This window comes from Pinus tabuliformis, chromosome 8, assembly GCF_031772625.1.
Source record: "Pinus tabuliformis cultivar Carrire ecotype Pingquan chromosome 8, CPIR1, whole genome shotgun sequence".
NCBI classification, from domain to species: Eukaryota; Viridiplantae; Streptophyta; class Pinopsida; order Pinales; family Pinaceae; genus Pinus; species Pinus tabuliformis.
In genome coordinates, this window is record NC_142294.1 from 1,369,405,857 (window position 1) to 1,369,419,923 (window position 14,067).

A 14,067-nucleotide genomic window follows, 5' to 3' on the forward strand; every position below is an offset into this window, starting at 1 on the left:
ACTTTAAATAAAGGTAGATTTTAAATCAACAAGTCAATTATGTTATATCTCTTGATCATATTTTGAAACATAAGTCATAGAACTTGAAAGAAATGAACAGTAAGTCATTCAATGGATAATATGACAGTATTTGAAGTCATTGCAGGTCTTAAAACATGTTTTTACTATATACATAAATCACTCTCAAATTTGATGTATATGAATTGTGGTTGTACTTGCATAATACTGCCTATTATTGATAATGATCTAGATAATTTTTTTCCAATAATCCACTGTGGGATCCCCCTTCTAGGTTCTTCCTTGGAATATCAAGATGGAGGATGGCTCAACCACCAACTACAATAGCAGCTTGTAACACCGAGGGACTGCCAGATTTGAACCTATCACCTATGGCTTATTCATCAGCAACATGCCTAAGGCAGATAGTAAACCAAATTCAGCCAACCCTTGTGGCTAGTTATGAAATACATGTTATGAAGATAGAAAGAATTAAAAATAAAAATGCACATTTCTATACATTTTTGAACTTCGGAATAGGGATAACTTGCTCTTTATATTTATCTTCTTGTCACGTTTGTTCCAATTGTGTCACTGTACCAACTATGTCATGATTATATTGCCAGCAGGTACCTTTGCGCATTTTGATAGACAACATAGTACATTAGGATATCACTTAGTTGTTTCAGCTATATTTCTGACAAGGATGTACATATGAAGCCCTATTAAGGATGTGCTTATTCTGGAATCACTACCATGTGTATGGTATGCAAACTATCTAATAACCATGATCTTTCCTATAATACTAAATACAGTAGCAATTAAACTATCAACAACTATGTTAAGAGTGGAATCTGAGCACAATCTGGCATACAATTGGTATCACAAGCAAGATCCTGTTGCGTCCTCGACGGACAGGCTATATTGTTTTTCTAAACAATAAGTGATTTCAAAACTAGCATAAAATTAGCTACACAATCCAACCCTCAGACTATAGTGTCGAACAGTACATTGGATGGGAATCACAGCACTGCCAATTAAATTTACAATTTGGTGACTTTTTGGATTTGGTGGTCGTTTCTGTGTAAGGCATTGAGCTGTGGACCATGGTATATTATCAGCTACATGTGAATTGTTGTCCCTCTACTTGTTTTCAGGTCACGCAACTACTTTAGTTACTAGTATTATCAGGCGATGTATGATTGATGGGGTACAGTTATACTCCTCTTCATTTTAGCTGAAAAGCTTGTATTACTTCCAATCAAATGGAATCACATTTTCCAATGAGCAATGTAATTTATTGTGCAAATAAAAAAAACTGGATCCTAAGTATTACAATCTTTTCCAATTGTTGGAACTTAGCATTAACTGGAGAACTATTAAAAATAGCAACTCCAATCATGAGGGATTCCTCAAACCTTACATCTTCCTGAACTTTACCTTTTGATACTGATAAAAATAGTACAAGAGAAAAGAACTTAATGCAACATATCACAAATTTAAAGTTTCAAGCAAGTCAAGAATGTGTATTTATAATGTGCAATGTTAACCACATAGAAAATTTGAACAGTAACAAGCTTCCAATAAGAGCCTATTTATATAGATATGAAAATCTGAAAGACCTACCTGCTACTCAAATATTGAAGGACAAGATTGGTCACCCTATCTGGAAGGTAGCCACCTTGTCGAATTACATTCAACAGATTCAAATGACACTCTAAAATCTTCCCAGCATAATGCTTTTGAAACATCTGAGCAAAAGGCTTGTTCTCTGGTTTTAGAAGCTTTGGATCTCCAAACCTGCAACAAGATAACCACATTTAATAGAGCATGATTTTACACCATGATCAACAAAAATTGAGACATTATTCACAGCAGAAGATTAGATTCTTATCGGAGACCTATAGATTGTGTCCAAAATACAATGTCATTTTCTTTAAATTCTTACTGCGATGCCATTATCTAATATAGAACTTTCATATGAAAAGCTCCTATATCCTAAATGAGTGAATCAGCACATGTTAGGAATCATAATAAGGTTTTATATTCTGAACTCGCATCACAGATATCTGATAACACCTTTAAATCCATGTAACTTATTGTATACAGTAATACAATGCTAATTGTCTTCCCTCAACTCACCGAGTGTACAACCGATTCATGATATGCACGGTCCACTTCTTTACTTTCCACCATTCCCAAGACTTCCGTTGTTCTGGGTCAGTTGGCTGTCCCTCAGTAGGAACTGGCCTTTCCAGCATAGCTAAAAATAGGACCATCCAAGCATTAAAGACATTGGGATCAAACAGTTGCTTAGGGACCTCTAGCTGCACAGCAATTGCGTCAACCTTAATTCAACATCCAAATCAGAGAAGGTATATTCAGAGATAAATACAGAAAAAAAAAAAAAGCTTTCTAGGTGTTAAAAGTAAAAGCATGCATACATATATGGATGACCAGAAGATTTTGCAGATGAGTTTGATCAGCTCTGCTATCTCTATTGTAGGGCTCGGAATTTGAACAAGGCGGTTGAAAATGTCAAGTAAAGGTGGAAAAGCTTCGTCAATGATAAGATATACAGGAGTTCGCTCATCCTCTGACTTGAACCTTGATATATAAAAATTAAAATATATATAAACTGTGTTAAAACTTATAGAGACAAATACTTTGAACCCTGGGAAACATTTAATCAGTTTAGTATAGAAATGGAAGGTAAATTATGAAAGCCAGAACAATATGTTGTATTGTGGTAAAATACATACTCGTACTTCCTTGAAAGAATTCTCAGCACATATAAAGCACCATATACTTGCTGTTCTTGAAATTTACGCTTGACCCAGGTAAGGAGGGCAGGCCAATGCTCTGGATAGTCTGCATTAATAATAGTTTTAAGGCACTCACCTAGCTGCACTCTGCACAAAGACAGCAAATGAAATTAGCTACTACGAAGACACTTTTAACAGATTAAAAATTGAGAGTAAAATTCATGCTGTAGCATTCAAGGCACCACAGATGGCATATAGACTACATTTGCAGACAAAATTCAAAAAGTGATGCTACAAAAGATTTTGTCAAGACATGCACAAATAAAACTTAAAAGTGAATGTGAATCTGCTACTGTTTTAAACAATAAGTTTCCCATAGAACAAAGTAAAGTGGGATATTAACAGAATGTAGATTTGAATGTGCATCCATGATACGCGAGCGACTTAAGTGGCAGTTGTTAAGCTAAGATACTGGCTTCAAGCAAGCTTGAACATTAAATTTCTTGATACATAAAATACTTCAGGAACTGGCCCCATCAGATGTTCCTGGCATACATATATACTTAGTCTCCACATGAAAATGCACAAAATGTGAAACAAGCATTTCTCCTGCAGGTGAATGTGCTCGACAATCTCCATCAGCATTCCCTAAGTTCAGGAGAGAGTAATTAAGAGGATGGCCACAATATATAAATGGGAAAAAATAGTCAACCTCGATCTACTCGGAGAAACTTTAGTATACCTGTAATTTAATGAACAAAGTGATTAACCAACTACGAGAAGGTAATGCATTTAGAAATGACGAACACGAGCAATTCAATAGTTTTACAGACTTGTCACATCATTCAATCAAGTACAAAAAAGCTTTCGTATTGATATGAAGGTAAACAAGCTTTTGTATCGATATTAAGGTAAACAAGCTTGCAGATAATAAGTTAAATGAACTTTCATGTGGATATTTCACAGTTTTACAGACTTGTCACATCCTTCAATTATATATACCTCAACAAAGAAGGAACTCGAACAATGAACTCAAGCAAATTTTCTCTAACCGTGGCCTTATCAGCTGGTGATATCTTCTGCTGCTCACCTGCAAAAGAATTTTTCAATTAGATGATCCAAGGTAGAGAGGAATATAATCAAATAGCACAATATAACAGATGAGACTATGAACAAACCAGGCTCATGAGGTGCCCAATTTTTGCCTATAAAATTCTTGAAATGGATACTTGCAACTTGACGTACAGCCAAATCACAGCTTCCATCAACTATTATATGTAGAAGTCTGACAAGATGCTGAGGTGTGTACTGATACTGCATCATCAACAGAAAACTAGTCACAAAAATTTATTTATAAGATGTAAATGTTGAACCATGGGAGTAGACAATACAGCCAGTTAATGCTAAAAGATGAAAAAATACCTATGAAAGCACAAAAAATAAAAGTTCAACATGAGAAAGGATGAACCAAAAAAGTGAACCCTAGAGAGAGAGGAAACACTACTCAATATCAGAAATAGAGTTAGAGCTAGAGGAAGAAGTAAACTGTATAGATGTCCCTGTCATCATCTGTCACTGAAAAAGTCAACGCAAATCCAGATAATGTACTCTGGGGGAGTACCCGGGGATGAGAGAACCTTGCTGGGTGAACCTGGGAGGAGCCCAGGAGCACTCCATCAGAACTCACTTAACATATCCTAGGCTGCATTAAAAAATCAAGTGATGGATGTCTGCCGACTTGATCTAGGCAAAGGGTAAAACCATGCAAGGAGTGGAAGTGGCCCTTGGAGGATGTGCAAGAGAATGTGCAATGTCTCACAGATTTGATGTCATCCAACCCATCAATGGGAAATTCACACAGCACTTTGCGCTTCTCGCCCTTTAATCACTGAGAAAAGCCAGAAAATGGAGTTGATGCCCTTAGTGGTGCAAGGTCTGGAAAGGTGTTACTAGGTCTCCTATCTATGAGAGATCACCTTGCATATGTATAAAGCTAGACCTCTGATTGGGATAGCGAAATAAGTTGGTAACAGACACTCCAGAATCATGAAACAGATAGTGATATCTCCTCTGCGGTTCATAATTTACAGGACATCCAAAGTCAAAGTATTTTACACCTCTAAATCATAAAGGAATGCTCTATCTGGATAATGGTTTCTTCCAATGCTTTTAGGATGGAGAATTTATTGAACCCTTTTAGGAAATATTCAGTGTAGTTTAGTTCTCAAGCCTGATGTTTCACATTTACATTCAATTGTGGTGTGAATTAATTTTGACCATAAACTATGATTAATGTTCTTACAACGAGCCTGTCATAGTGAATGGACAAATGACATTCACTTTTTGATTGATCTGTGTATGACCATCCTCCCATGGTATATTCCAAAAGAAGTCCTGCCGTTAGACAATCAAATCTTCTCCTGAGATGAAGGATCTCTCTTGGAATGGTTTGTAAGCTGGATATTAGACAAATACGTAACAGCTCATAGTGCCTTGCCATGTTATGTCTTATGGGGTTAATGGTTGTCTAGAAATAAAATGATCTTGCAAGGTAAGGATGATTCTATAGGTAAGGTTTCCCATAATATAAGACTTGTCTTATAGAGAACCATTAGTGTCAGAACACTAATATGGCTCTAGAACCTACCATGCATAGACCTCTGGAGGTAAAAAGAACAATTTGATTTAATCTCCTTCACTTATGTATTCAGGGAAATCAACTTTGCAGGAACACTGGCTGTGCAGGAATTCAGGGAGAAAGAACTCTCTTATGAATCTGCCATATCTATCTTCTGATATCTAGATCTAATATATGAGAAAGAACTCCCTTATCAATCTTTCATATCTATCTTAGCATTTGAAACAACAGTCCATGTCAATGGGCAAGAATTGGACATTACACCCTCTGAAATTTTTGAATAATGGATAGTCGTTCACTGTAAGTGGGTATTCAAGAAGTACAAATTGGACAAGATTGCCAAGAAGTATAAGCCCCGACTTGTAGCCAATTATACTCACATGGAGGAAATAAATACAAGGAAACCACTTTCGAATTACAAATAGGCTTAAACAAGGATGTACTTTGCAATTTGACAGCATGTGATCTTAAGAGGTTGAGCAAAAATTTATTCATAAATTACCTTAATTTCGTCTCTCCATTTTTTCTTGTTCATTCTTATCCTATAATTATTAATTGAATATATAACATTTTGTAGGATTCACTTTTGTTCCTAATAAATTACTCTACCTCTATTGCATTAGTGGTATTCATACATCCAATCTTAACTTTAATTCCTTTTGTTTATCTACATTTACACTCACCTTTGTTTAAATTTTTTTCATTATTTAATTGTCCACCTATCTAAATTTACTTTCTACTTTGTTCAAATCATTTTCATTATTTGTTTTTTCACCTATCTTAATTTCTCATTTAATTCACCCTTTTTTTCTTTCTTGTGATTTTAATCATAATTTATTCTCTTTTTATCTTTACTTTCAAATTCATCAAAATCATTGTTGTAATCACCCACTATCATTTCCATTAATATTATCTATTGAATGAAAAGAAGTAATTTTTTTATTGTGATGAATTTGACCAATTCCCCCATCATTAATATGACATTACATTTCTCAACTCATTCCTAACAGTGAATTTAACCAAATCCCCCGCCTCTTTAATATTATATTTCCCATCTAATTCCTAAAAGCTAGTTTTTCATATCCTTTATGTTGGTTACGATAAGACAATTTTATTAATGTCCAGCAAATGACTACAAAAGTAGGTCAATGGGACTCAAGAGTACAACCAGTATGAATACAATGTGAGAGTGCCAAAACAACTCCTAGAAAAAGCCAAAAATAATATGAAGAAAGAAGCCTACATAAGTATTACATAGAACATATGTATAGAACCGTGACAAAGGTACAGTGATACAAAATACTACATGGGTTTGTCCAAGACCAAAAGGTGTACTAGAGAGAGAGAGAGATCGGGTGATGATTCTAATGATTCAAGATCAACTGAATCTGATGGTCAACACAAGGGCGTGAATTGGGCAGTAGCTTGCTATCAAAGCCTTCTGGAAGCATTGGGGAGCTCGGCTGCACAATCCAGGAAGGGACGTATGAAACTCCTAGCATGCATGGTCAAAAGAAGGAAACTCTAAATGGATCTCTGGTTCCTCCTCTGGATCTATGAGGTAAACTGACAAGCGAGCAGTGCTCTATGCTAGATCTGTTTGGAGTTTATCTCTCTAATGCTATGAGAACGTGTGCCCTAATGTACGAATCAACCCCTCTAAGTTGGTCTTAGTGGTATCTTGGTGTCTGATGAGGTCTAGAGCTCTACCTGCCGCCATTTGTTGCTCCAATCTGATGGAACACTCTTTTCTATTTGTCAATAACCTTTGATTGGGATCCCCTAATGATGAGTAAAGTGTCCACTCAAAGAGTCAAGGATGTTTCTAAGCTCCAACATAGTTTATTTCAAGAAATGTTATTGCAAAAAATGACGACAACATTTTTCAGTGGAGAGATGGAAGAAGATCATAAGGCAAGATAAGATAAATAACTCTATTAATGTCCAATAGATAACCACAACAGTAGGTCAATGGGTCTAAAAGAGTACATACTGAACAAAAGTACAATGTCGGAGTGCAAAAGTGACTTTTATAAAGTTGCCAAAATGCATATCAGAGTAGTTACCTGATTGCAAAAAGGTGGAAGCTGAGGTAAGCTAAGAAAGTACATGACATGGAGTGGAACAAAGTACAAGTACAAGAAAAAAGATAAGATGTGTGACATCTAAGGCCTGGAGGAGATCAAGGAAAAACAGCATGAGAAGATGTCACGGTATGTCACATGCAATAGTAGAGGACAAGTGAATGAACCAAGAGGGTCTCACCCTACCACAGCCCTCAATGATTGTGAAATTTTCAATGCATCGATGGATGAAATCTTCTAGAGTGTGGCTAGGACTAATAAGTTCCGCTTGTATGACCCTAGGGGGATCCCAAAAGTGACAAAGCACAACGCTCATAACACCAAGCCATGGAAAAGAAAGCTTTGAATGGGCATCCAATTAGGATGACCAGGAGCACCGGCAACCTAGCTCAGGGTATATTTAGTGGCAATTCTTCAACAACTGGCAAATTCTTTTTGTCTTCTCATAAAAATTTTGCCAATTGGCCAATTTCTCTTCAAAATTTCCCCTTCTTTTTACATAAAATGTGCTTATATTGGTAATATTCACTGAAATGTACAAGTTTTAACAGTACATTGCATGTTTTCAACAGAGCACTCACCTACATATCTATATGAGAAGCTGTCATGGTATGCCACATGCAATAGTAGAGGACAAGTGAGTGAACCAAGAGGGTCTCGCCCTACCGCAGCCCTCAATGATTGTGAAATTTTCAATGCATTGATGGATGAAATCTTCTAGAGTGTGGCTAGGACCAATAAGTTCGGGTTGTATGATCGTAGGGGGATCCCAAAAGTGACAAAGCACAATGCTCATAACACCAAGCCATGGAAAAGAAAGCTTTGAATGGGCATCCAATTAGAATGACCAGGAGCACCAGCAACCTAGCTAGGGGTATATTTAGTGACAATTCTTCAACAATTGCAAAAAAAAATTGTCTTCTCATAAAAAATTTGCCAATTGGCCATTTTCTCTTCAAAATTTCCCCTTCTTTTTACATAAAATGTGCTTATACTGGTAATATTCACTGAAATTTTCAGGTTTTAACAGTAAATTGCATGTTTTCAACGGAGCACTCACCTACATATCTATATGTATAATTTTTCAAACCAAAATAGTTGGTCCAGTTTGGCTACTTCATTGTCTATAGATAAGATGGTAAGCAACTTGTGGCCTAGAACAACAGCTCCATAGGGGCCTTATGGAGGTCAATTAGCATTGGGGGGGTTGCATAGGTAGACCAAAGAGTCAAGACCTCACAATGCAATTATCTAAAGGATCGTATGAAGATCGATTGGGCTTCTGCCTAGCACTTGTTGTCTAAATTAAGCAAAACTTGGAAGTAAGATGTGATCTATGATCTTTGATCTAGGTGGAGTATGAAAATACTAGGTTTTGTGATCAATCAATTTTCTCATGAAGAAAACAAGGCACATTTAGTCTAGACAACAAAGGAAAGTGATCAAAGATCTACCAAAATCCTACAATAGCCCTCTAAGCTCGGACATCTAAAGAAAAATGTTCCTCCATCTCTAATAAATTTATGGAGCAAAAATGATAAATCCTCTCTAACCTCAAAATATGGTGGCCAATGTTGATTTTTTGTAGCTTGGGTAGGTACTTCTACATAGGCCTTGTGTTTGATGTGCAAAAGTCGCTCACATTCTCCTTAGAACACTTGCTTTAGAGTGAGCAGTTGCTAATGTAAATTAACCTAAGTCTAACATAGAAAAAAAGTCTATTGGCTTATTGAGCTAATAGAAACTTAGGAGAAGTAAAGTAATTTCCTTTGCTGAGTAAGTTTTAATCTTAGACTTTGATCTCAAGTGAGGCAAGACCCAATCTCGACCATCAATCACTTTTGAGATTAGGGTTAAGGTAGGGTTTTAGCTCAATGTAGATTTATAAAACCAATGTTGAGGAGAGGAGATAGACACACAACAACAACATAAGATTGAGGGAGGCATCTTAGCAAGCGATGTGATGGGTCTAAGGAAGGTGCAAGGAGCAGCGAGGGAGACAAATCCAAATTAGCACATGAAAATCAAAGGACAAATCTAGGACTTGATCAGCTGGATAACTCCAGGTTTATTATTGTATATGTCATTCCTTAGTTAGGCAATTATCCTAGAACATCAGAGCAAGTGTTGAATTGTCTACAAAGATGCATAGTAGAAAATTAATCTTTTTATCTAATAATTATTTCTACTGATCTTCAAATAATTCTTCTTATGTCACTGATATCATTAAGCAATTATAAACAAAAAAATCTCAACAATAATGCAGTGAAACCAGTAGAAACAAATAAGATCATAAAGAGACAACCATGCAAAATAGAGAACAAATTTTCCTGGGAAACCCAAACTTGGAAGAAAACCCAACAACTCTTCTTCTAGGAGAAATTTATCTTCGACAAGGTTTACAATAAAATGTCTAGAAATTTGTGCCAAAAACCAAGTCCAAACTTTAGCCATTTCATCCACGAGTGTCTTCTGTAGAGGAGAGATGATTGTGAATGGGTGATCAAATGAAGAGTCCCATCATGTATATATACAAGTCGAATGGATGTATTTACCCCAAGGGGCACACCCTTTCATGGTGGGTCTGACTTGTCTCTTTTGAGCCTACATGAAACCCAAAAATAAAACTTATTTTATTTTAATTTCGATAATTTTTCGAGCCCGACTTAGGAGGCCTCTTGGCATGTCGGAATACCCCCCAATGCTACACAAAAATCAACAAAACCTCTTAGCAAGGGAGGTATTCTCCTTGGCTACAACAGATTCTCCATTAGCTGAAATTTCTCCTTCATTAAGAAGAGTTTATGAGCTTGCCATGTCGATGCATGTCTACAGAAAACTCCATCTTGGAGTGGGCAATGTAATCCAGGGCTTTTGGCCAAAGTCCTTTGTGGCTCCTTAGGCAAAAGTATCAATCTCCTCTCGTCATGACCCAGCCAAGTCCTTCTGGCATCCAAGTTCTTCTAGATTCTTAGGAGAGAAATTGCCTTTGGACAATTCACCTTTTTGGTCAAAGCCCTTTATGACCTAGACAAGTCCTTCTGGCTTCAAAGGTGAATTACAACTATCTCCTTCAGTCGACCCAACCAAGTTCTTTTGGCCTCTAAGGAGAAGATTTGTCCAATCCTATAATTTCCCTGAGTCATTCACCTCCTAGTCAAACTAGCCAAGTCCTTCTGGCTTCATAGGTAAATGTATCCTATAATTTTCCCCTGTTAATAGCTTCGGCTATTCACCTTCCTGGTCAAAATCCTTTATGACCTAGCCAAGTCCTTCTGGCTTCAAAGGTAAATGTGTTCATCTCCCCTGGTCAAAGTCCTTTATGACCCAACCAAAGTCCTTTACTGCTTCAAGAGATGGTAAGCCCAATCCTACAAAGGCCTCATCATTCCCTTCCAATGAGGGAGATAGTCAGCATCATACTAAGCTCGTCTTTGAAGTATCTCCACAATTTTCTCATCTATGGATATGTAATGTAGCTCTCTTGCTCCTCTACCATGTCCTTCTGCCAATACTGCTCCCTCTTACTAGGAGAACCCTCTTGTCACAAGTTTTTCTTTGTTTTTCCTGATGTTGCCATCTGTTGCCAAAATCTTGGCAGCCTTCACAAGGCACATGAAACCCTCATTCAGGAGGCCATGGAAGAAACAAGTACAACCAAGAAAATACAAAAGACAAGAGATTGACTGAGGAATAAAAATAATAATAATCAAGGGAGAAAAATATGAAATACTTACCTCTTGATTAAGAGTAGAATTGTTGAGTGTTGTAAGGAATTGTCAACTCCCTCTTGATTCTTTCTTCATTGTAGAAATCAATGAAGTCCATCTTCAATCTTATCAAGCTTAGATTCCTTTGTCTTTTTTTGAGGTGGATGCTCATCCTCGTCATCAAGCTTACTGTTAGCCCCTTCCTTTGCCTAACAAACTTCCTTGTAGCCCCTTATCTGACTTCTAACATTTGGTCCAGTTGATCTAGGTGCTTTCCAGCCCTCAGTTGTCCTCCTTTAGGTCTCTTCCTACTTGTAGTCATCTTGTCTACCCTAACCAAGGCTACTGGACCATTGTTCAACCCTTCTCCTCAAAATATTTAATATTGGAAAAGAAGCCTGACACTTGCTCAAGCTTATGCACCGACTGCTTGAATTTTTCCTCATCTAAGAACTGTAGTATAAGGAACACCAATTCTTTACTAACTAAGAGATGACATGATGCCAACTTTTACTTTAACGTTAAATATCCAAGTCCGTTACCAAACATTCAATCAAACATCAACTCCGGCATATTAGGATTTCTGACAAAATATTACAACTTCCAAAGGATTGCTTTAATGGCCGCAGAGCTTCGTCTAATAAACACTTCAGCTAAGGGTTTCAGGGTTAAAATTTTCAACCTCTGCCCTCACGCCTCAAAACTGCTCACCATTTAATCTTTTTCTTCGACACTCAAGATCAGCAAAAAATAAGCGATAGGGAACTAAATGATAAAGAAAATAGATAAAGCAAAGAAAAGAATTTCACCATCCTTTTCCCAAGGCAGCACCTCAAGCTCTTCGTTGATTATAAATTATAAGCCTATCAACCTATCACAGTTCATATAAAATGAGGTCTAATAATTAGAGGGCCTTATATACGTTGATAAGCACAAAGAGAGAGTATTGTCGGTCGTCAAAACATGGCCAAAGGGGTAGTGTCTGAGACCTTGTTATGTGCAATGGTTGACGATTGAACAACATGAATATTCGTCGAACTCGGTTATCACCTGCTTCTACAATAGTCGACTTGCCTTAGATGTGTTATAGGAGACAATTTTAAGGTTTGAACTGTATGTGTTTCCTATGTGTTAGAATGGGAGAGATGTGGTTCGAGCCTGCAACCTCATGGGTCAAGTTACCTGACCAAAAAAGAGGATGGTGGTGAATAATGGACGGTCGGCAAGCTGCCAGTTATTTGGTCTCAACTGAGTGCATACATATTTGCTTTTACACTTTGTCTAAAAGCTAGATCCCTCTCTGCCTCACTGCAACCGTCTTCAATAGGTTTGTCACTTAGCCTCCAGTCCAGCATATTGTCAATAGCCCAACCAAGATGAGAAGCCTGAAAGCCTGTGGTTAACATTGACTAGAGAATTTTCATGATCAATTTCTCCATTGAAATCATACCCACTCACTATTGTATATTTGTCATTCCGCTTTGATGATTTCATGGTTGCACCGTAGGCAGAGAGAGGAAAATCATCGGGTGTATCCATGGGAGAAATCACTGTTAGTAGGCTTTGAGCCTATTCTCTTCTATTTTGTGTATTGAGTATCTTATGACAGAGGAGGAAATCTCGTGTGTGTCCGTGCAATATGAAGAGAAGTTCTCCCCTTGTGCCCTATTGCATTCAAAACCTATGTATGTGTTCGAGCCTTCTGATAATTTCAATAGTGCTCGATCTCTACTATTACTGCAACCCTCTTTATAGTACCGATATCTGCATGCGGATAAAGAATCATAGCACGTTGTGCATAATCCAAGGTCAGATTGATACTAATACATGGATATTCACATAGTTTGACATCAAAGTTTGCCACGACCTCACTACAGTTAAAGATAGAGGAAGTAGGGAATCATGCTTCGGGCTTGTGGATGCAAAATTCTTCTTCTCATAACGCAGTCCCCCTCAACAAAGTCAATGATGGACTTTGTCCTGATAGAGACCCGCGGTGAATACCGTGGGTGTTGAGTGAGCAAATTGTCTCTTCGTCGTCTATTCTTATCAACAAGGCTCTGACACCATGTTGATTTTCTACAAAGATAAATAGTAGGAAAATAATTTTATGATCTGATAATTACTTCTAATGATCTTCAATTAATTCTTCTTATGTCACTAATATCATTAAGCAATTATACACAAAAAAAAATCAACAATAATGCAGCGAAAACAATAGAAACAAATAAGATCATATAGAGACAGCCATTCACAATAGAGACAAGAATTTTTCCTTGGGAAACTCAAACTTGGGAGAAAACAAAGCAACTCTTCTTCTAGGAGAAATTTATCTTCAGCAAGGTTTACAATAAAATGTCTAGAAATCTGTGCCAAAAACCAAGTCCAAACTTTAGCCATTTCATCTGTTTCGTGCTCCCACCAATGTATTCTATAGAAGAGATATGATTGTGAATGAGTGATCAAATGAAGTGTCACATCATGTATATGTAGAAGTCATATGGGTGTATTTACCCCAAGGGACACACCCTTTCATGGTGGGGTCAACTTGTGCCTTTTGAGCATACATGGAACCCAAAAATAAAATTTATTTTATTTTGATTTCCATAAAATTTCTAGGTCGATTTAGGAGGCCTCTTGGCATGCGGGAATACCTCCTGATGCTACACAAAGATCAACACCAAGTAGGTTCAGATTAATTTATTAATGAAGAATTGTGATTGGGCGAAAATCTGTGTCATTGTGATTGCGATTATTGTATTTGCTTCCGCTGAATATGTTAGGAACCTAGTTGTGTGTTTATTCAGTAAATTCTATGCTAGGAATAAAATAACACGTGCTAGGTTTGCAAGAAAACAAACACGGTATTAGAG

At 37.0% G+C, this 14,067-nt stretch overlaps 1 protein-coding gene across 1 annotated transcript in view; it reads right to left on the reverse strand.

Moving 5' to 3' along the window:
• Positions 1–14,067, reverse strand: part of LOC149240593 (importin beta-like SAD2) — a 90,356-nt gene that overhangs the window by 55,104 nt on the left and 21,185 nt on the right. The window contains exons 2-7 of the mRNA XM_089373762.1: positions 3,941–4,076; positions 3,765–3,852; positions 2,760–2,909; positions 2,442–2,604; positions 2,140–2,324; positions 1,624–1,797 (exon numbers count right to left, since the gene is read on the reverse strand). Of these exons, the coding sequence (XP_089229888.1) occupies positions 1,624–1,797; positions 2,140–2,324; positions 2,442–2,604; positions 2,760–2,909; positions 3,765–3,852; positions 3,941–4,076 (896 nt within the window). The remainder of the gene's footprint in view (positions 1–1,623; positions 1,798–2,139; positions 2,325–2,441; positions 2,605–2,759; positions 2,910–3,764; positions 3,853–3,940; positions 4,077–14,067) is intronic.